Source organism: Mobula birostris, chromosome 5 (assembly GCF_030028105.1).
Source record: "Mobula birostris isolate sMobBir1 chromosome 5, sMobBir1.hap1, whole genome shotgun sequence".
NCBI lineage: Eukaryota > Metazoa > Chordata > Chondrichthyes > Myliobatiformes > Myliobatidae > Mobula > Mobula birostris.
In genome coordinates, this window is record NC_092374.1 from 90,736,033 (window position 1) to 90,758,329 (window position 22,297).

General features: G+C 47.2%; 1 protein-coding gene across 7 annotated transcripts in view; it reads left to right on the plus strand.

Moving 5' to 3' along the window:
- Window positions 1–19,270, plus strand: part of LOC140197865 (immunoglobulin superfamily member 3-like) — a 100,171-nt gene extending 80,901 nt beyond the window's left edge. The window contains exons 4-7 of one of the 7 annotated variants that reach the window (XM_072258398.1): window positions 3,883–4,242; window positions 4,933–4,986; window positions 7,387–7,590; window positions 19,033–19,270. In XM_072258398.1, the coding sequence (XP_072114499.1) occupies window positions 3,883–4,242; window positions 4,933–4,986; window positions 7,387–7,590; window positions 19,033–19,076 (662 nt within the window). In that variant the 3' untranslated portion in view covers window positions 19,077–19,270. Of the gene's footprint in view, window positions 1–3,882; window positions 4,243–4,932; window positions 4,987–7,386; window positions 7,898–10,215; window positions 10,790–12,594; window positions 12,777–19,032 lie in introns of those variants that run through there. The other 6 variants (XM_072258402.1, XM_072258395.1, XM_072258399.1 and 3 more) reach the window with 6 other exon arrangements.
- The last annotated feature ends 3,027 nt before the right edge of the window (window positions 19,271–22,297 follow it).

Consider the following 22,297-nt stretch of genomic DNA (forward strand, 5'->3'; position numbering starts at 1 on the left):
ATACTTGCCTTCCTTGCAGTTACGAAGGAAATGGATGTCCTGTAGGCCAAACATTACACCAGGATCTGTGGTGCTCATGAGGGATTGTCAATCCAGGAGAAGTGACTGGCCTTTAGGAGTCATAACTCGGATATTTCCCAGCAAGGACGGAAGAGTCCGTAAGATTGAGGTGAAGATCAACAGAGGTGATGGAACAAAGCTGTTACTCAGGCCTGTGGCTGAAGTAGTCTTGCTGCTCTCCCCTAAGGACTAGGAACGAGGGACTTCCTCATTTAGAGGTGAATTGTGAAAGTGTTATATTGTTTTATCTAGGGATACCAGGCTGCGAGTGTGCTGCCTTAAGTCAGTTATTTTATTTGTCATTTAGCACCCTTTGCTGGTAGTTTTGTATAGCAGTCATTTAGGTCATGTGATCTGTGTCTCTGGTTGATGACATCATCAGTAGGCGTCGAGACAGTTCTCCATGTAGAGTTGAGGGAGAGCTTGTGACTTTTCATCCAACATCATCCTGACATTCAGGTCTTTGAAAGCATTGTCGGTATGTAAAAGTAAACTTCGGGTTTATTATTGGGGATGGAGTTCATCTGCCTGTCAATTCATGCAAGGCATTTGAAGAGGACAGGACAGTCACCTTCCTGTCAGTTTGAACCAGTCCGGCCATTCTCCTCTGTCCTTTCTCTATCAGAAGGAGGTGGCTGGGAATGGATCCAAGTGCAAGACACAGACACTGAAGGACTAGGGACAGGACTAAGATACAGGGTGAGGGCTAGGACATGGACACGAAAACTATGAACCCGGAACAGGACTGGACAAGAAAGCTAGGAGCCCAGGCTAGGACTCCGAGCCAGAGACTGGACAAGGACCCAGAACCTGGGTCTTGCCTCTGGCTCGGACCCCAGAACTAGGCAAGGACGTGACTTGGCTGGCAGGCAGGATGAGGCTGGAGTCTTCAGACTTGAGGCGAGGCTGGAGACCGGAGACTTGAGGCAAGGCTTGAGACTAGAGGCTTGAAGCTTGGGGTCTTGAAGCTTGGCTTGGGGCGAGGCTTGAGGCTTGAGGCTTGGGGTCTTGAAGCTTGGCTTGGAGCGAGACTCGAGGCTTGGGCTCTTGAAGCTCCTCCTGGGCAGGGCAGGGATCTCCACCTGACGGAGGCAAGGGACAGGAAGGGATAGAACCAACCGCAGGGTAACGGCAATCTGGCCTGACTTACCCGACGGAGGCAAGGGACAGGAAGGGACAGAACCCACCGCAGGGTAACGGCAATCTGGCCTGACTTACCCAACGGCAGCAAGGGACAGGAAGGGACAGGACCCACCATAGGGTAACGGCAATTTGGCGTGACTTACCCAACGGAGGCAAGGGACAGGAAGGGACAGGACCCACCGCAGGGTAACGGCAACCTGGCCTGACTTACCCGACGGAGGCAAGGGACAGGAAGGGACCTAGGTTCAGGATGGTTCCAGGACAAGACTTCAGGTGAGATGAGGCGAAAGTTACCAATAAGACAAGGCAAGGCTTCAGGCAATGCAAGGTGAGACAAGAACTACAGGCAAGGCGAGAGTTACCGGCAAGACAAGGCAAGGCTTCAGGTGAGGAAACAGAAGGCAGGGGAAGGGATACAAGGAGTAAGGACAAGAGCAATCCAGCCACCATGCCCTGGTCTCTGGAGGTATTTATGAAGCTAGCCCCAACGAGAATCAGCTGCCTCAATTAGTGCTCAACAGGAACAGAAACAGGACAGACAGGAAAACCTGGAGCACGAGTCGATGGACCAGACCGTGAACCGGAATGCAGACTTCATGGACCGGACCATTGCATTCTTAATTAACAAGTAATTTTTGCCCACACGAATACTGCTCACTGGATGATTTTCCTTGTTTTTGCAACATTCTCTGTAAACTCTGGAACTGTTGTGCCTGAATATCCCAGGAGATCAGCTGTTTCTGAGATACTCAATCCACTGTATCTGGCACCAACACTCATTCTACGATGAAAGTTGCTTAGATCACATTTCTTCCTCATTCTGATGTTTGGTCTGAACAACAACTGAACCTCTTGACTCTGTCTGCATGCTTTTATGCATTGAGTTGCTGCCACGTGATGGGCTGATTAGATGTTTGCATTAACGAGCAGGTGTACCTCATAAAGTGGCCACTGGGTGTATGTGTGGTCTAATTTTTGTCAGCCTGTGCTTTCCAGAATCACAATCAAGTTTATTATCTCTGATATGCAGCATGTGTTCTTTTGTGGCAGCAGTACAGTGCAAGATATAAAAAATTACTGTGTTACAGTAAGAGATATAAAAGATAAGTAGTGAAAAAAGCAAGCAAAATCATGAGGTAGAGCTCATGGTTTCATGGGTCATTCACAAATCTGGTGGCTGAGGAGAAGAAGCTGTTCCTAAAATGTAAAGTCTATGTCTTCCTCCTCCTTGATGGTAGCAATGAGAAGCGGGCAGCCCTGGGGGGTGGGGGGTCCTTAATGAAGGATGCCACCTTTTTTTAGGGTGTCACTCCTTGAAGATGTCCTCGATGCCAGGGTGGTTAGTGTCCTTGCTGGTGCAGACTGAGTTTGCATCCCACTGCTGCTTATTCTGATCCTGTGCACAGTGATGCAGCCAGTCAGAACTCTCTCCATGGTACATCTGTAGAAATTTCCTCAGTCTTTGGTGACACACCAGACCTCCTCAAACTCCAGATGAAATATAGCCAACATCGATATGTTGAGTGTGCGATAGATTTTCAGAGATGTTGATACCCAAGGACTTGAAATTTCTCACTGTGTCCACTTCTGACCCCTCGATCAGGACTGGTGTGAGTTCCCTGGACTCCCCTTTCCTGAAGCCCACAAGCAATTCCTTGATCTTACTGAATGCTGAGTGCAAAGTTGTTGTTGTGACAACACTCAACCAATTGATTTACCTCGCTCCTGTACACCTCCTTGTCACCATCTGAGATTCTGCCGACAAGAGTGTCATTGGCAAACTTTATAGATGGCATTTGAACTATGCCTAGCCACACAGTCAGGAGTGTAGATTGAGCCATGTAGCAGGAAAGAGAGAGAGAGAGAGGGAGGAATCTTGAGCAACATGCACAAAAGTTCTGGAAAAGCTCAGCAGGTCAGGTAGAGAAAATGTTGGAATGAAATGATCTCCATGGATTGCATGCAAAACCAAGTTTTTCAAGGAGAGAGCAATAACAAGTTGCAGAATAGAGTGTAACAGCTACAGAGAAAGGGCAGTGCAGTTAAACAATAAGGTGCAAGGGTCAGAAAGATAGATTATGAGGTCACGACACTGTTATACAGGAGGCCCATTCAGAAGTCTTATAACAGTGGGATTCAAGCTGCCCTGGAGCCTGGTGGTACATGCTGTCAGGCTTTGGTATCTTCTGCTCAATGGGAGGAGGGTGAAAAGAGAACGTCCGGGGTGAGTGAGGTCTTTGAGTATATTGGCTGCTTTACCAAGGCAGCGAGAAGTATAGACAGGGTCCATGGAGGGACGGCTGGTTTGCGTGATACACTGAGCTGTGTTCACAACTCTCTGCTGTTTCTCGTGGTCCCTGGGACCCGGATATACCAGGTCAAAGCATCATACAGTGCCACTGGGGCCTTCGATGTTGACATTGCCCTACGGGCACCATTTCGTATTGATCCCATCTTCCGACAGCAGGCCTATACTCTGGACACTGAAGGACTGGTCTAGGTACTTAGGTAGTTTCACAGTTCCTCACCACTCTCTGGGTGGGAACGTGGGTCCCCTCTAATGCCTCGCTGGGCCCTATATCTGGTTAACATGGTTCAATCAATCCGGGCCTTCTGCACCTGGAATTCGTCTCTCATTCCCTCACCCAGCTGTGGCCCTCTCCACGTCTCTTTACCCAGAGTCCCCGCTGACAGTCTCCCAGCTGCCCTCCCTCATCACGGTGATGGAAGGAGAAGACGCCAGGTTGACCTGCAGCCTCCAGCAAGAGGCCGCCGATGTGAGGAACCTCAGCTTCACCTGGTCCAGCGAGAGCGCTGAGGTGACCTGCCCCATTGTGGTCCCCGGACAGGAGTCGAATTGGTGCAGCAGTTGGGATGGAAGGCTTTCTGTCATGGCTCACGGCTGGAATAAATCCTCGGTTCTGACCATCAAGGAAGTTTCTGTCGTGGACAACGGTACCTACAGGTGTGGGGTTACGCTCCTTGATCCCCCCGGGGACAAGACGGTTTATGGAAATGGCTCTGTGCTGTTGGTTCTCGGTGAGTGTTTCTGATATTTTACTGATCTAAGTGCTCTCCCCTCCCCCCACCGTTACTCCCTCGTCACTCACTGCTCCTCTCTGTCCAGCCAGTCCCCCCGTTGGGTCCTCAGCCTCCCTGACAGGTGGAGCTCAAATGCACGTGATGGGTCTTTTTCCATTTGTACATTCATTGCCACAGTCAGAGTCTCACATCAGGGAGTAAGACCATCTGACCCATCACGTTTTGTGCTGCTCAGCGGGTACCCGTCGTTTTGATCCCATCTTTAGCGCTTGGCCCAGTGCTTTCTGTGCCTGGGTGTCTGTACACCTCTTCAACCCTCTAGGTGACCATGAAAAGAAGGAGAGAGAGGGAAATATAAGGAGGGTGAGAGGAGAAGGGGAAGGTGAAAGAAATGGAGGGGGAGGAGGGGGAGAGAGAGAGAAATAGAGATGGCGAGGAGGAAAGGAGAAGGGAAACTGGAGAGAGTGAGAGAGACCAAGAGAGGCAGAAAGAAATATGGAGAGGGGAAAAGCAGAGAGAGAGAGAGAGAGAAGGTAAAAGAAGGAAGAAACATAGAGAAGAATAGAAGAGGGAACTAAGAGAGAGGGGGAAATGAGATAGAAGCACTGCAGAGCAAACTGACATGGAATAATGAACAAGTTGCAAATAAGTGCAGTATAAAATCAACTTCTCCCTCTGAACTCTCAGGCGAAGTGGAATCTCCAGGGACCAATAAGTCTGAAGATCTTCACCTGCTTCCTGGTAAGTTCATGTAACCTTTCAGGAAGGAGTGAACCAGAACGGATTCCGGGTTATCTGGATGTTGCTGCTAGATAACAAGCATTCTGTTTATAAAATCCCTGTACTATCCTAAAGCCCTTCATCACTCCTGATCACTCATAGATCATTGGAGAAGGACCAGGGTCAAATTCAAGGGTTACTGTCATTCAACGGTACACATGTGTGCAGATAAGTGAAAACAACATGCCTCTGTTATTTACTGATAAGCCCTTTCGGCTCCTCAAGCAGTGCCGCTCAACAATCTCCCAATTTAATCCTACTCTAAACATGGGGCAATGTCCAATGACTATGTAACCTACCAACTGGTAGGCTTTGTACTGTGGGAAGTAACCGGAGCGCATGGAGGAAACCACGTAGTCACATGGAGAACATACAAACTCCTTACAGGCACTGTTGGGAATTGAACCTGGGTTGCCTGTATTGTAAAATGTTGTGCTAGCCACTACACTACTGAGCAGCCCTGCAGCAAATGTAGGTACAATCAGTTGAAAAATAACACTGGGATAACGGATTAGTTTGGTGGCCTTTCTAATCCCACACTACATAAAACCATGAGATATAGGAGCAGAATTAGGCCATTTGGCCCATCGAGTCTGCTACACTATTTCATCATGGCTAATCCATTTTCCCTCTCAGCCCCAATTTCCTGCCTTCCTCCCATAACTGTTCATGCCCTGACTAATCAAGAGTCTATCAAACTCTGCCCTAAATATAGCCAATGCCCTGGCCTCCACAGCCACCTGTGGCAATAATCTGCACGGATTCACCAATCTACATTAGTCCCAGATTAAACCAACTGTTTCTCTCCCTCCCCATTCCCCAGTACAGATCCCCAACTGATCTGCTCTCTCTCTCTGCCTTCATCCTTAATCTGATTTTTTTTGGGGAGAGAGAGAGCTTGTGGCATGCCGAATGATCAGGTGAAAGATTAGCTTTTGTTGCACTGCAGATCGTGGTCTTTATGGGGGGTTTTGCTATTGCTTGCTTGGTGGGTGGAGGATGCTGATGCTTTTTAGCAGTCATGAGTGGAGGCGGGGAGGGGCGTTGCTTTGCTGCTGCTTGTGTGTTGGAGGGGGAGCTGGGGGGCTTTGGGGTTCTAACGTTTTAACTGTCACTCATCCTTTGGGGCACTCTTCTGTTTTTGTGGATGTCTGCAAAGAGCAAGAATTTCAGGTTGTATACTGTATACATTTCTCTGATATTAAATGGAACTATTAAACTATTGATTTGTACAGTTTATAAAGACATTGTGCTGGTCTTGTTTTCCCCAATGGTCACCTGACATGGGGAGTTCCCAGTAAAGCAATAAAATGGAAACTTACCATTTTGAGTTCTTGTCAAGGAAATGACTTCAGCTTCAAATTATACTCATGAAGGACAAATTGCAGTGAGAGAGTAAAACAAAGACCAGGGGACTTTGTGTGTGTGAGAAAGGGGAGGGAGGGGGGAGAGAGAATACAACAGGAAAGGGAGACAGAGCAAAGAGAGAGAGACAGAGAGAGAACAGAACATAAAGGGAAGAGAGAGATAACACAGGAGTTAAGGAAGAGAGAAATAGAGACAGAGAAAGAGGGAGGGGAGAGAGAGAGAGAGAGAGAGAGAAAAAACATCAGGCAGTAGAATGACAGATCAACTTTATTAATGTGGACCATTCCAAATCTGTTTATACTCCTACATATTCACCCACCCGAATGGTATGGTTACCAATAATATTTATCTGTCAATGTCTGCCACGGTCCTTCCTTCCACTGTGTTCTCGGTTTCTCAATCACACTCTCATTTTTCCCTTTCTCTTATCTCTCTCTGTCTCACAGTCTCTCCTTTCCTTTCTCTCTCTCTATTTCTCTCGTTATCTCTCACTCATTCTCTTTTTTCTCTCTTTCTCTTCCTCTCCTTCCTTCTTTCTCTCACCTCTCTAATTCTGCCGCATTCTCTTTCTCACTCTTGTTCTCCCTTTCCTTGTCACATCCTCTCAATTTCCCTCCCTCCCCCTCCCTGAATCATTTCACCCCTCTCTCTGTCCCTGCCCATCTCCACCCCTTCAGCTCTCTCTCCTCGTTCTCTCCCCTCTCTCCCCCTCCTTCCCTCCCTCTCCTTCCCCCTCCCTCTCTCCCTTTCTCTCCCAGTCTCTCCATGTCTCTCTCCCTGGCTAGGTTTCTCCCAAACCTGGAGGCTATCAGAGGCTGCCACTTGCTACATGTTCCCCTGTAGGGTCAGTTCTGGCACTGTGATTGGCTGGTAGAGGGGTAGGTCAGGATTGGTGGGGGAGGGTGCCCCAGGGTAGGGCAAGGAGATGGTTGTTGAGTGGGTCTGATAGTAGAGGCAATGGTGACAGCTCTGTTTTTCTCCCACACCCACCAGTAAACACGCACCGGGAGATGCCAAAGAGAAGGATGGAGCCCTGGTTCTTCATTTCACTGTTGTGCACAGTCGGTGTGAGCCTCACCGCAGGACTCATCTTCTCCTACTGCATTGCGAGGAGGACACGTGCAACAGATGCAGGGAGTAGCAGGGAATGCTGTGGCAAGACAGCCACTTCCTCTGCATCAGTCGCCGTGAGTCATGGTGAGATCCCAAGCCTTGTGAGGGGACTGTCATGGTGCACGGAGAGCCAGAGTGGGATAGCTCAGTTCTGTAAGGGCAAGACAGCACAGGAATGACTTCTGACCCATCGAGTCCATGCCAACCCTAGAACCACACATTTATACAGATCCTATACAAATCCAGTTCTCCTCACGTTCCTGATAATTCAGCTGCAACCAGATTCCACCCCTCAACCCCTCTCAATATGGTGTAGAGAGAGAGTCACTCCGTGTCTGATCCTGGGAGTGTGTGATGGGACAGTGTAGAGGGAGATTCACTCTGTGTCTGACCCTGGGAGTGTGTGATGGGACAGTATAGAAGGAGCTTCACTCTGTGTCTGACCCAGGGTGTGTGTGATGGGACAGTATAGAGGGAGCTTCACTCTGCGTCTGACCCTGGGAGTGTGTGATGGGACAGTATAGAGGGAGCTTCACTCTGTGTCTGACCCAGGGTGTGTGTGATGGGACAGTGTAGAGGGAGCTTCACTCTGTGTCTGACCCAGGGTGTGTGTGATGGGACAGTGTAGAGGGAGCTTCACACTGTGTCTGACCCTGGGAGTGTGTGATGGGACAGTGTAGAGGGAGCTTCACTCTGCGTCTGACCCTGGGAGTGTGTGATGGGACAGTATAGAGGGAGCTTCACTCTGTGTCTGACCCAGGGTGTGTGTGATGGGACAGTGTAGAGGGAGCTTCACTCTGTGTCTGACCCAGGGTGTGTGTGATGGGACAGTGTAGAGGGAGCTTCACTCTGTGTCTGACCCTGGGAGTGTGTGATGGGACAGTATAGAGGGAGCTTCACTCTGTGTCTGACCCAGGGTGTGTGTGATGGGACAGTGTAGAGGGAGCTTCACTCTGCGTCTGACCCTGGGAGTGTGTGATGGGACAGTGTAGAGGGAGCTTCACTCTGCGTCTGACCCAGGGTGTGTGTGATGGGACAGTATAGAGGGAGCTTCACTCTGTGTCTGACCCAGGGTGTGTGTGATGGGACAGTGTAGAGGGAGCTTCACTCTGTGTCTGACCCAGGGTGTGTGTGATGGGACAGTGTAGAGGGAGCTTCACTCTGTGTCTGACCCTGGGAGTGTGTGATGGGACAGTGTAGAGGGAGCTTCACTCTGTGTCTGACCCTGGGAGTGTGTGATGGGGCAGTGTAGAGGGAGATTCACTCTGTGTCTGACCCTGGGAGTGTGTGATGGGGCAGTGTAGAGGGAGCTTCACTCTGTGTCTGACCCAGGGTGTGTGTGATGGGACAGTGTAGAGGGAGCTTCACTCTGTGTCTGACCCAGGGTGTGTGTGATGGGACAGTGTAGAGGGAGCTTCACTCTGTGTCTGACCCTGGGAGTGTGTGATGGGACAGTGTAGAGGGAGCTTCACTCTGTGTCTGACCCAGGGTGTGTGTGATGGGACAGTGTAGAGGGAGCTTCACTCTGTGTCTGACCCAGGGTGTGTGTGATGGGACAGTGTAGAGGGAGCTTCACTCTGTGTCTGATCCTGGGAGTGTGTGATGGGACAGTGTAGAGGGAGCTTCACTCTGTGTCTGACCCTGGGAGTGTGTGATGGGACAGTGTAGAGGGAGCTTCACTCTGTGTCTGACCCAGGGTGTGTGTGATGGGACAGTGTAGAGGGAGCTTCACTCTGTGTCTGACCCAGGGTGTGTGTGATGGGACAGTGTAGAGGGAGCTTCACTCTGTGTCTGACCCAGGGTGTGTGTGATGGGACAGTGTAGAGGGAGCTTCACTCTGCGTCTGACGCCAGAACTGTGCGATGGGATGGTTTAGGGCAAAGTTTACCCTGTTCCCAATTCCTTTTCTCTGTTCTAAGAGTGAGTGATAGAGCTGTATTCTGCGAGTTTAACGTCGTTCACCCAGGAATACTGCCAATGAGTGGAGGTTCTTGGTAAAGAGGTCAGTGAGAACAGGGAGACCACTCTGGGTTTTGGAATTTGCATCACCATCAGAGCATTTTAGTATTGGTTTATTATTGTCACGTGTACTACGATACAATGAGAAGCTTGTCTTGCCTGCTGTCATTACACAGTGCATCAAGGTAGAATAAGGTAAAAGAATAACAATGCAGTATAAACTACCTTAAACATGCAGTGCTGGTAAACAATAAAGGGCAAGGTTACAACAAGGTGCCAAGGGACCATCTTATTGATCAGTCAAGGGTCTGATAACAGAGGGATGGAAGCGGTCCTTGAGCCTGGTGGTACCCGCTTTAAGGTTTTGTATCTTCTGACTGATGGAAGAGGGGAGAAGAGAAAATGTCTGGGGTTAGTGCATCTACCCCTCCTCATGGCCCATTACACTGGACAACAAAGATTTTGCTTCCTGAATACCTTTAGGTGTATCTTATGAATTTTGGGCTACTGATCATGAAAATCACCATGAAATTTCCCTATCAGGCACCATTTTTAAATAAACTTATGTTTATTATTTCAATTCATAATTCAAGTCAATTAAAATGTTGCCCACAATGTAAGCTGGAAAGTTTCCTATCTTGTCCAGGCATGCTTGGGCATGCTTAGGCAGCACGGCTGCTACATGGCAGGACAGGTTTTAGTAATAATTATTGGGTTCAGGACTGTAAGGATGGAATTCTCTATCACCAGGCACAAAAATTTCTATGAAGGATTTTGATGTTTGAGACAGATGCTTTCCAGAATAACTGATGCCAAGATGAAGAAAAGCATTTTTGTTGGTCCACAAATCAACAGGTCATCAATGACAGGCAATTTGAAGAATTTCTAGTGGGACCGGAGAAAATCACATGGAAGGCATTGAAGGAAGTTGTTGAAATTTTTCTCGGCATCTACAGAGCACCAAACTACATGCAGCTGGTTGAAAGCATGCTTCAAGCATATAAAAGCATGAAATGCAACATGTCACTAAAGATTCATTTTCTGCATTCCCATTTCGGCACGTTCCCTGCAAATCTTGGTGCTGTTAGTGACGAGCATGGTGAAAGGTTTCACCAGGACATTGCGGTCATGGAGAAAAGATACCAGGAAAACTAGAATCCATCAATGCTGACGAACTATTATTGGACACTTAAGCGAGAAACCTCGGACACTGAGTACAAATGAAAATCATTAACAAAATATTTTTAACTTAGTTGAACTATCGCAAAGCATCAGCACCATTATGCAATTAAACACATTATATTCAATAAAAGTTAATTTGTCGCTTCTCCAAATTCCTATGTGATACAAGTAGTCTGAAATTATATTTGTGTTCATCTTCAAGCAGTCTATCATAAACAAAAAAAAATTCTGAGGAAGCAACACTTCTGAAAAAATTTGTTGTCCCGTATTAGAGATATCCCTAACATTTCCTGGAATCACTTTCCATAGACCATAGACACAGGACCAGAATTAGGCCATTCAATCCATTGCGTCTGCTCTGCCATTCCATCATGGCTGATTTATTATCCCTCTCAACTCCATTTCTTCTCCCTGTAAACTTTAACACTCTGACTAACCAGGAACCTATCAACTTCCGTTTTAAATACACCCAATGAGTTGGCCTTTACAGCCATCTGTGGTCATGAATTCCACAGATTCTCCACACTCTGGCTAAAGAAATTCCTCCTCATCTCTGTTCTAAACAGACATCCTTGTATTCTGAGGCTGTTCCCTCCCATCCTAGACTCCCGCCACTATATGAAACATCCTCTCCATGTCCACTTTATCAAGCCCTTTCAATATTCAGTAGGTTTTAATGAGATCCCCCCCCCCTTTTTCTTCTAAACTCCAGAGAGTACAGGCACACAGCCGTTAAACCTTCCTCATAAGTTAATCCTTTCATTCCTGGGATCATTCTCATGAATCTCCTCTGGAATGTCTCCAATGCTAGCACCTCCTGTCTGAAATCAGGGGCCGAAAACTGCCGCCTGACCAATACCTTGTAAAGCCTCAGCATTCCAGACACATTCCAATGACGTGTGGGGTCGGAGGGTTAATTGTCCCCCTGCGTATGGGTGAGGGGTGGAATCGGGGGGGTGCAGTTGGTGGGTATATGGGGAGTACAGAGATAGGGAATGGTGTTGATGTATGAGCTAGTGTAGCTTCGATGGGCTGAATGACCTTCTTTTCTGTTGTAGGGGAATAGGTTTACTGGTGCCCCTGTCAGTCAATGTCAAGTTGGCAAGCTTGAGGGAAGCAATGGTTTGCAGGGATGTACGGAGAAGGGCAGGGTGATTGAGAATGATGGGAGCCAGAATGGATTCGGTGTCCTCCTCAGCCATTAAGATTTCCTCCTACATCCCTACGGGGTCGGGGGGTTAATTGGCCAATGTGGATTTCCCCCAATTCCTGGTGTGGGTGAGGGGTGGAATTTGAGGAGAGTTGATGGGAATGTGGAACAGAGATGAGGAGGAATTTCTTCAGGCGGAGGGTGGTGAATCTGTGGCATTCACTGCCACGGATGGCTGTGGAGGGCAAGTCATTGGGTATACCTGAAGTGGAGGTTGATAGGTTCTTGATTAGTAAGGGTGTCAAAGTTTATAGGGAGAAGGCAGGAGAATGGGGTTGAAAGGAATAATAAATCAGCATGTATGAATGGAGGTGCAGACTCAATAGGCTGAATGGCTTAATTCTGCTCCTATGTCTTATGCTCTTATGGTGTCTACGGCCTGGATTTTTTTAGGTCAGATATTTGTAGCAGGATATCCTGCTAGACCATGAGAACTCAACTGCCCTGATTAATCAGTAGCTGTACTTAAAGTGGCAGTTGATTGGTCCTGGATTAGTTAGGGTTTCAAAGTTTACGCGGAGGAAGCGGGAGAATGTGGTTGAGAGAGAAAGTAAATTAGCCATGATCGAATGATGGAGCAGACCTGATGTCCCAAGTGGCCAAATTATGTTCCTATGTCTTACAGTCTTAAGTACACAAGAGATTCTGCAGATGCTGGAAGGCCAGAGCAGCATACAAAATGCTGAACGGTTCACTTTTTTGGGCCAGAAGCATTGACTGTCCATTCCCCTCCATAGATGCTGCTTGACCTGCTGAGTTCCTCCAGTGCTCTGATGTTCTTCTGGATTGGTATCAGTGGGTGGCTGATGCTCAGCATGAGCTTGACGGGCTGAAGGGCCTGTTTCTGTGCTGTGAGGCCCTGTTACTCAACCACAGAGGTTTCAAGAAGGAAACAGAGATGAACTCCAACCGCTTCCTTTTTCAATAAAGCTTCCTCAACCCGTCTGTCAGCTTCCTGACTTGTTACACCGCAGCTTGTGACTATACTGGGTCAAAGAGTCACAGCACTGCCTTAGGCATACAGCCACTGCTCCTTTAATGGCTCAGTCTAACGCGTTCTTGCTGCCGGTATCTTTGCACACCTTCATAGCTCTACATTTCTATAATCCAGCACCCTGTCCTCTTTTCCCTCCCGTCCCACCTTTTTATTCTGATGGCTTCCTCCTTCCTTTCCAGTTCTAAAGAAGGGCCTCGGGCCAAAATATTGACGGATTATTCATTTCCATAGATGCTGCCTGACCTCCTGAGTTCCCCCAGCTTTCTGTGTGTATTGCTCTGCATTTCAAGCCTCTGCAAAATATTTTGTGTTTAGGCTTTAACCCTTTGCTCTTTGGTGGGTTCAGAATCAGGTCTATTGTCACTGATGTGCACACAGTGGTCAACTCCTGCACTTAATAAAGTGACCGGTGAGTATCTGTTCATGGTCTTCTGCTGCTGTAGTCCATTCAGAATCAGGTTTATTATCACCAGCATGTGTTGAGACATTTGCTCAAGGTGTTGTGCGTTCACAGGTGCTCTTCTGCACACCACTGTCATAACGTGTGGTTATTTGAGTTGCTGTCGTTTTCCTGTCAGCTTGAACCAGTCTGACCTCTCTCATTAACACTGTGCTTTTGGTCTCAGAACTGTCACTCACTGGATAGTTGTTTGTTTTTCACTCCACTCCTGTAAACTCTAGAGACTGTTGTGAATGAAAATCCCAGGAGATCAGCAGCGTCTGAGATACTCAGTCCATCCCACCTGGCACCAACCATCGTTCCACAGTCAAAGTCAAATATCTTCCCCATTCTGATGTTTGGTCTGAACAACAACTGAACCTCTTGACCATGTCTGCATGCTTTTATGCATTGAGTTGCTGCCACACGATTGGCTGATTATTTATTTGCATTAGTGAGCAGATACACTAATAAAGTGGCTACTGAGTGTATGTTGTGAAACTTATTGTTTTGTGGCAGCAGTACAATGAAATATATCAAATATTACCACAAATTAATAAGAAATATATTAAAAATAAATTTGTGGTATGAAAAGAGCAAAGTAACGAGGGAGTGTCTGTGTGTTCATGCATCTGAAGGCAGAGGAGAAGATTAAAGTCACAGTGGGGGGGCACTAGAAGCAAGGGTGGACCCAAATGCAAGACCCATCTTGTAAGGTTAATTAAGTTGAGATTACTGTTCGATACCAGGAGAACAAAACAGAAGCAGGAATAGCGAACTGGACAAGGACTCAAGATTACGACTAGGCTGGGACTAGGGGTCTGGGCTAGGACTCAAAATTGGATCCCAGAACTAGAGGAGACATGAAGAGGCTAGGATATGGACTCCGAGCCCGAGACTGGGCAAGGACCCAGTACCTGGGTCTTGATCTGGGCTCAGATCCCAGAACCAGGCATGGACATGACATGGGCTAGGGAGAGGAGGAACATGGAAAAACAGAGCCTCGGTCTCGGGAGAGCAGGTACATGGAACCATGGACACATACACAGAACAGAGAGCCGGGACCCCCCCTAGGGTACAGGACATAGGGCCGGGACTCATGACCCCCTGCGGGGCAACGGCAAGATGGCCTGACTTACCCCACAGAGGCGAGGACAAGACACGACAAGTCATGAACACCCATGGGGCAACGGCAAGACGGCCAGACTTACCCCACGGAGGCGAGGACAAGACAAGACCAACACGAAAGAACACCAGACAGTACCTATCTAGCTCCGGCGATAGAACTGGACCGAAGTGCAGGCAAGGGCTGCAGACGAGGGCTAGAGGCGAGAGGGGCAGAGAAGGGATTCAGACAGTGGGGTAGGGCAGGAATCACAGACCGCCAGGGCCAGGACTTGACTCAGAACTTGGGTGCCGCCAGGACCAGGACTTGACTTGGAACTTGGGTGTCGCCAGGGCCAGGACTTGACTTGGTACTTGGATGCCCCCGGAGCCAGGACTTGACTTGGAGCCTCCGGGTAGTGGCGAGCTCTCAACTCGGCCCGGGAACAGTAGACAGCGGTTCTTGATTCCCTCCGGCGGGTTAACTGACGGACCCACCTTGATGAGGAAACTTTGCAGGCTCGCTTCAGTGAGGTAACTGGACAGGGTTGCTCCGATGAGGAAAGGCGAATTACCGGCACTCGCTTCGGGCGGAGACTAGGCTTGCTCCGGCCAGATGACAATGGCACGCCGTACCTTTGGTAACTTTGCAGATGCTCTCGCACCGAACAGCTGAAAGCCAGAGACTATGAACTCCCAGTTCAGTCGAGACTAAATTGCCTCCAATCACCAAAGCTGAGGGACACAGGAAAACAGGGAACCAAAGGGAAACAGGGAGTCAGCGGTCCGGATCGTAACGTAAACAACGTAAATTTAAAGGGACCCCGATCCGGACCATGACAATTAACACACAAAAATGCTGGATGAACTCAACAGGTCAGGCAGCATCTATGGAGAGGAACAAACAGTCAATGTTTTGAGCTGAGACCCTTCATCAGGACTTGGGCAGAGAGGAAGAAGCTGTTCCTAATACCTTGAGTGTGGATCTTCAGGCTCCTGTACCTCCTCCCTGATGGTTGTGATACAAAGAGGGCATGTTCGGGGTTGTGAAGGTCCTTATAATGGATGCCATCTTGTGAAGATGGTCCAGGTGGTGGGGAGGTTGCCTGGACTATTGAAACCCCCAGAAAAGAAGCTGATGGGCTTGAAAGCAGAATAGGAGTGGCTCTTGGTGGGTTTATAAAGAATGCTGGAGCCCTTTGAATGCTGAATCAATGACAATTCACATTAGCTGGATGGCGGATTTTCAAAGTTTTGCTGAAGAGTACAAGGAGAGGCCATTTGTCCCCAGCAGCCCCACAACTGATGCTCTTGTTCAGGCCAGTCACTCAGTCACCCTTCACCCTCCTCTTCCCCCCACCCCCATCAGCAGCCCCACAACTGATCCTCTTATTCAGATTGATAATAATTTATCTATCATGTGTACATCAAAACATACCATACCATACTGTGCAAATGCCTTGAGCACTCTAGCTGTACTAGATATATGTGGTGAAGAGTTTTGCACAGTGCTGCAGAAATTTTACGTATTGCACTGTACTGCTGCCACAGAAAAAATAATTTCATGACATATGTGAGTGATGATAAACCTGATCCTGATCTGGGTCTCTATTGTGCACTGAGAGTGGGACGGGGACAAGGAGAGGAGAATCATAGTTGGGAAAAGGGGAAGGGAAGGGGGAGGGAGCACAAATCACCAGAGACACATTCTGTAATGATCAAAAGACCAGTTGTATGGAATCAAATGATTTTGCCTGGAGTCTCCGAGCTGGGTGTGTCTGCACCTGCATTCACCCGCCACCCCTGGCACTCCTTCTCTAGCACCTGTCCCACGTCCTTCCCACCGCGCTCCGCTCTCGCCATTCCTGATTAGGGTTCTCAGCTCGAAAACACTGACTGTTACAAGAACAAAGAAAGAACAAGCCAAGAGAACAAAAAAAGAGAATAGGGTGAGCAAAGAATGTTGTTTTTTCTTTCTTTTCAAATCTTTTTATTCTAATATTATACAGAAACAATAACATGAGTACATTGAAGTAACGACACTTACAATGTCTCAAAAAAGACTATCTTAAAGATTGAAAAAAGATTTTATGATAACAAAAAAAACCTACTAAGCAGAAAAGTGAGAAAAAAAAGAACCCATTAGGTATACAACCCTGGAGTCATGTGTCATACAAAAAGCTTCTAAAAATAAACCAAGCCACCAGCAAGAAAAGAAAATATACTAAAAAGTTTACAATTAGATCATGGAAAAATTATATCAATTAGCTCAGATGATAATAACGAGCAAATGAGCCCCATCTTTTCTCAAAATCAAATAAAGGTTCAAAGGTTCGACTTCTAATTTTCTCCAAACTAAGACATAACATCACTTGAGAGAACCATTGTGACAAAGTGGGAGTCGATGTATCCTTCCACTTCAACAAAATAGCCCTCCTAGCTATCAATGTAACAAATGTAATAACATGTTGGTCAGACACAGAAATACTATGAATATTTTGAGGAATTATTCCAAAAAGCACAGTTAATTTATTAGGCTGTAGATTAATTTTAAGTGCTTTAGAAATTGTTGAAAAAACCGACTTCCGGAACTGTTCCAATATAGAACAAGACCAAAACATATGTATCAGTGTAGCTATTTCAGTTTTACATCTATCACAATGACTATCAACATTAGAAAAGATTTTAGAAAGTCTCTCCTTCGTCAAATGATAACGATGTACAATTTTAAATTGAATCAATGAATGGCTGGCATAAATTGAAGAAGAGTTAACCAACTTCAAAATCCGCATCCAATCCTCCATCATAAAAGTCAAATAAAGTTCCTTTTCCCAAGGACTGCATTGGCGCTGCTTCCTGCACGCATGCAGAACTTGTTGACTTTATCAACTTTGCCTCCAACTTTCACCCTGCCCTCAAGTTTACCTGGTCCATTTCCGACACCTCCCTCCCCTTTCTAGATCTTTCTGTCTTTGTCTCTGGAGACAGCTTATCCACTGATGCCTACTTTAAGCCTACTGACTCTCACAGCTATCTGGACTATTCCTCTTCTCACCCTGTCTCTTGCAAAAACGCCATCCCCTTCTCGCAATTCCTCCGTCTCCGCCGCATCTGCTCTCAGGATGAGGCTTTTCATCCTAGGACGAGGGAGATGTCTTCATTTTTTAAAGAAAGGGGCTTCCCTTCCTCCACTATCAACTCTGCTCTTAAACGCATCTCCCCCATTTCACGTACATCTGCTCTCACTCCATCCTCCCGCCACCCCACTAGGAATAGGGTTCCCCTGGTCCTCACCTACCACCCCACCAGCCTCCGGGTCCAACATATTATTCTCCGTAACTTCCGCCACCTCCAACGGGATCCCACCATTAAGCACATCTTTCCCTCCCCCCCTCTCTCTGCATTCCGCAGGGATCGCTCCCTACACAACTCCCTTGTCCATTCGTCCCCCCCATCCCTCCCCACTGATTTCCCTCATGGCACTTATCCTTGTAAGCGGAACAAGTGCTACACATGCCCTTACACTTCCTCCCTTACCACCATTCAGGGCCCCAAACAGTCCTTCCAGGTGAGGCAACACTTCACCTGTGAGTCGACTGGGGTGATATACTGCGTCCGGTGCTCCCGATGTGGCCTTTTATATATTGGCGAGACCCGACGCAGACTGGGAGACCGCTTTGCTGAACATCTACGCTCTGTCCGCCAGAGAAAGCAGGATCTCCCAGTGGCCACACATTTTAATTCCACATCCCATTCCCATTCTGACATGTCTATCCACGGCCTCCTCTACTGTAAAGATAAAGCCACACTCAGGTTGGAGGAACAACACCTTATATTCCGTCTGGGTAGCCTCTAACCTGATGGCATGAACATCGACTTCTCTAACTTCCGCTGAGGCCCCACCTCCCCCTCGTACCCCATCTGTTACTTATTTTTATGCACACATTCTTTCTCTCACTCTCCTTTTTCTCCCTCTGTCCCTCTGAATATACCTCTTGCCCATCCTCTGGGTCCCCCCCCCCTTGTCTTTCTTCCTGGACCTCCTGTCCCATGATCCTCTCGTATCCCCTTTTGCCTATCACCTGTCCAGCTCTTGGCTCTATCCCTCCCCCTCCTGTCTTCTCCTATCATTTTGGATCTCCCCCTCCCCCTCCAACTTTCAAATCCCTTACTCACTCTTCCTTCAGTTAGTCCTGACGAAGGGTCTCGGCCTGAAACGTCGACTGCACCTCTTCCTACAGATGCTGCTTGGCCTGCTGCATTCACCAGCAACTTTGATGTGTGTTGCTTGAATTTCCAGCATCTGCAGAATTCCTGTTGTTTTTCCTTTTCCCAATCCTGTTTAATCTTAGATAAAGGACGCTTATCCCATTGTAATAATAAATTATAAATTCTTCTAATAGAACCCTTGATCGAAGGATTCATACTCATAATAGTATCTAACAGGTCAGCCTCCAATATGTAAGGAAAATTACATTCCGGTAGAGCTCATGGAGTGAAGTCGTGTTCTTGACTCGCTCCATTACCTCTGAGTTTTTTTCCTATGATCAGCTACATTTAAGCTAACCATTAAGGCACCGACTTTTATAATACTTTGAAATAAATTGTGTTTTTTGATATTTGGATGTTTTTAAGGTCTGCAATGTCTAAGAATGGGAAAGACGGCAAACCTCCGGTGAGACCGAAAGGTACCGATCTTCCTCTGACTGAACCACCGTTAACTTTGAAAGCTATATCGGATCTAATTCAAACAGAAATTTCAACCTCTATAATGGAGCTGATTCGTGCAGGAATCTCAACTAATCTCCAAATATATCCAAAAAAGAATTAATACCTTTATTTTTCCAAATTAAAAAAATTGGATCACTCAAAGAAGACCTAAAAAAGTAATTTTGATAAATTAAACTACAAAGTTCAAAATTTAAACTTTGTAGAATGTTGTTATTTAAGTTTTACATGTTGGGACATCTTAAAATTTGAACAATTTCTGTTGCTGTGCTAAAGAAGTGAGGGTAACAACAAGCTGTTTTGGAGACTGGGAGGTGAACTTCCATTAGTCATAGTCATTGTCATAGTCATAATCATAGTCATACTTTATTGATCCTGAGGGAAATTGTTTTTTGTTACAGTTGCACCATAAATAATTAAATAGTAATAAAACCATACATAATTAAATAGCAATATGTAAATTATGCCAGTAAATTATGAAATAAGTCCAGGACCAGCCTATTGGCTCAGGGTGTCTGACCCTCCAAGGGAGGAGTTGTAAAGTTTGATGGCCACAGGCAGGAATGACTTCCTATGACGCTCAGTGTTGCATCCTGGTGGAATGAGTCTCTGGCTGAATGTACTCCTGTGCCCAACCAGTCCATTATGTAGTGGATGGGAGACATTTTTCAAGATGGCATGCAACTTGGACAGCATCCTCTGTTCAGACACCACCGTCAGAGAGTCCAGTTCCATCCCCACAACATCACTGGCCTTACGAATGAGTTTGTTGATTCTGTTGGTGTCTGCTTCCCTCAACCTGCTGCCCCAGCACACAACAGCAAATATGATAGCACTGGCCACCACAGACTCGTAGAACATCCTCAGCATCGTCCAGCAGATGTTAAAGGACCTCAATCTCCTCAGGAAATAGAGGCGGCTCTGACTCTTCTTGTAGACAGCCTCAGTGTTCTTTGACCAGTCCAGTTTATTGTCAATTCGTATCCCCAGGTATTTGTAATCCTCCACCATGTCCACACTGACCCCTTGGATGGAAACAGGGGTCACCGGTACCTTAGCTCTCCTCAGGTCTACCACCAGCTCCTTAGTCTTTTTCACATTAAGCTGCAGATAATTCTGCTCACACCATGTGACAAAGTTTCCTACCTAGCCCTGTACTCAGCCTCATCTCCCTATGACTATGGCAGAGTCATCAGAAAACTTCTGAAGATGACAAGACTCTGTGCAGTAGTTGAAGTCCGAGGTGTAAATGGTGAAGAGAAAGGGAGACAAGACAGTCCCCTGTGGAGCCCCAGTGTTGCTGATCACTCTGTCGGACACACAGTGTTGCAAGCACACGTACTGTGGTCTACCAGTCAGTTAATCAAGAATCCATGACACCAGGAAAGCATCCACCTGCATCGCTGTCAGCTTCTCCCCCAGCAGAGCAGGGCGGATGGTGTTGAACGCACTGGAGAAGTCAAAAAACATGACCCTCACAGTGCTCGCTGGCTTGTCCAGCTGGGCGTAGACACGGTTCAGCAGGTAGATGATGGCATCTTCAACTCCTAGTCGGGGCTGGTAGGTGAACTAGTGGGGATCTAAGTGTGGCCTGACCATAGGCCGGAGCAGCTCCAGAACAACTCTCTCCAGGGTCTTCATGATGTGGGAGGTCAATGCCACCGGTCTGTAGTCATTGAGGCCGCTGGGGCGCAGTGTCTTCGGCACAGGGACGAGGCAGGACGTCTTCCACAGCACAGGAACCCTCCGGAGCCTCAGGCTCAGGTTGAAGACATGGCGAAGTACTCCACGTAGCTTTATTACACATGGATATTGGAATGGGATACCCTTCAATTTTTTACACTGTTATCTAATGTACTGCAGCCGAATAACCGCTCCACCCTCCGGGTGGAGGGAGAACCCACACAGTCATATCAGAGAACATGCAAACTCCACGCTAGTGGTCAGAATCAAACTTGAAGCAAGGCCACGGTACTAACTTTCCAAATTCCAGGTATGGCAGACATTCTTTTATTCGATTAATTTTATTTATTGAGGTATAGTGCAGAGTAGGCCCCTTCTGTGAGCCAAACCGCCCAGCAACCCCTGATTTAACCCCAGCCTAGTTACAGGACAACTCACAATGACCAATTAACCTACTAACCGGTATGTCTTTGGACTATGGGAGGATACCAGAGCACCCAGGAGAAAACCCCCAGCATTCCTTGGGGAGGACACACAGACCCCTTACAGAAAACACCGGGATTGAACTCTAAACTTTGATGAGAAATACTTCCAAAGAGAGGGAGATAGCCGGTATAAAGAGGTGGGGGGAAGGGGATGGGAGGCATCATTTTAAGGTGATTGGAGGGAAGTATAGGGGGTAATGTTAGAGGTAGGGTTTTTACACAGAATGGTGGGTGCATAATAGTGCAACACTAACCACTACACTATGTTTCAAAGGTACATTTAATGCCAGACAAACGTATACAATATACATCCTGAAATACTTTTTCTTCACAACCATCCACGAAAACAGAGGAGTGCCCCAAAGAATGGATGGCAGTTAAATGTTAGAACCCCCAAAGCCCTCCCAGTTCCCCCTCCCACACGTAAGCAGCAGCAAAGCAACGATCTCACCAGCAAAAAAAACATCGGCACCCCCCCCCCACAATGAGCACTCAAGCATGCAGCAAAGCATCAATAAAGACACAGACTTGCAGTACCCCAAAGACTACTCGATCACCCAGTAATTCGACATACCACAGGCTCTCTCTCTCCCTAATAAGGGAAAAAGAGGTGTGTCCATTTCACAGCAAGAGGGGAGACATAACAAACAACTCGCTGCTTTACGATGTTAACAGTCCTTTGTGTCACTTTTTCCAAGCTCTGTGCCCGAAGAACTTGGCTCTCTGGGCACACAGCCAGAGATCTGTCTCCCACAACACTGGTAGGCAGAGGATGGTGGAGGCTTTGAGGCAGCCAAGGGGAATCAGAGGTCTCCTAGAAACACATTAAGAGGATGGACAGTGAACAGATTTCCAGTTGCTTAATTTCTGTTATCTCTTTAAGGAAATTAAAATAATTCGAAGGAGAGATTGGATAGGCTGACTGGAATATTGAAGGCTGAGGCATGACCTTAATGAACAGGGGTTCCCAACCTTTTATTAAGCCATGAACCCCTTCAATTTTG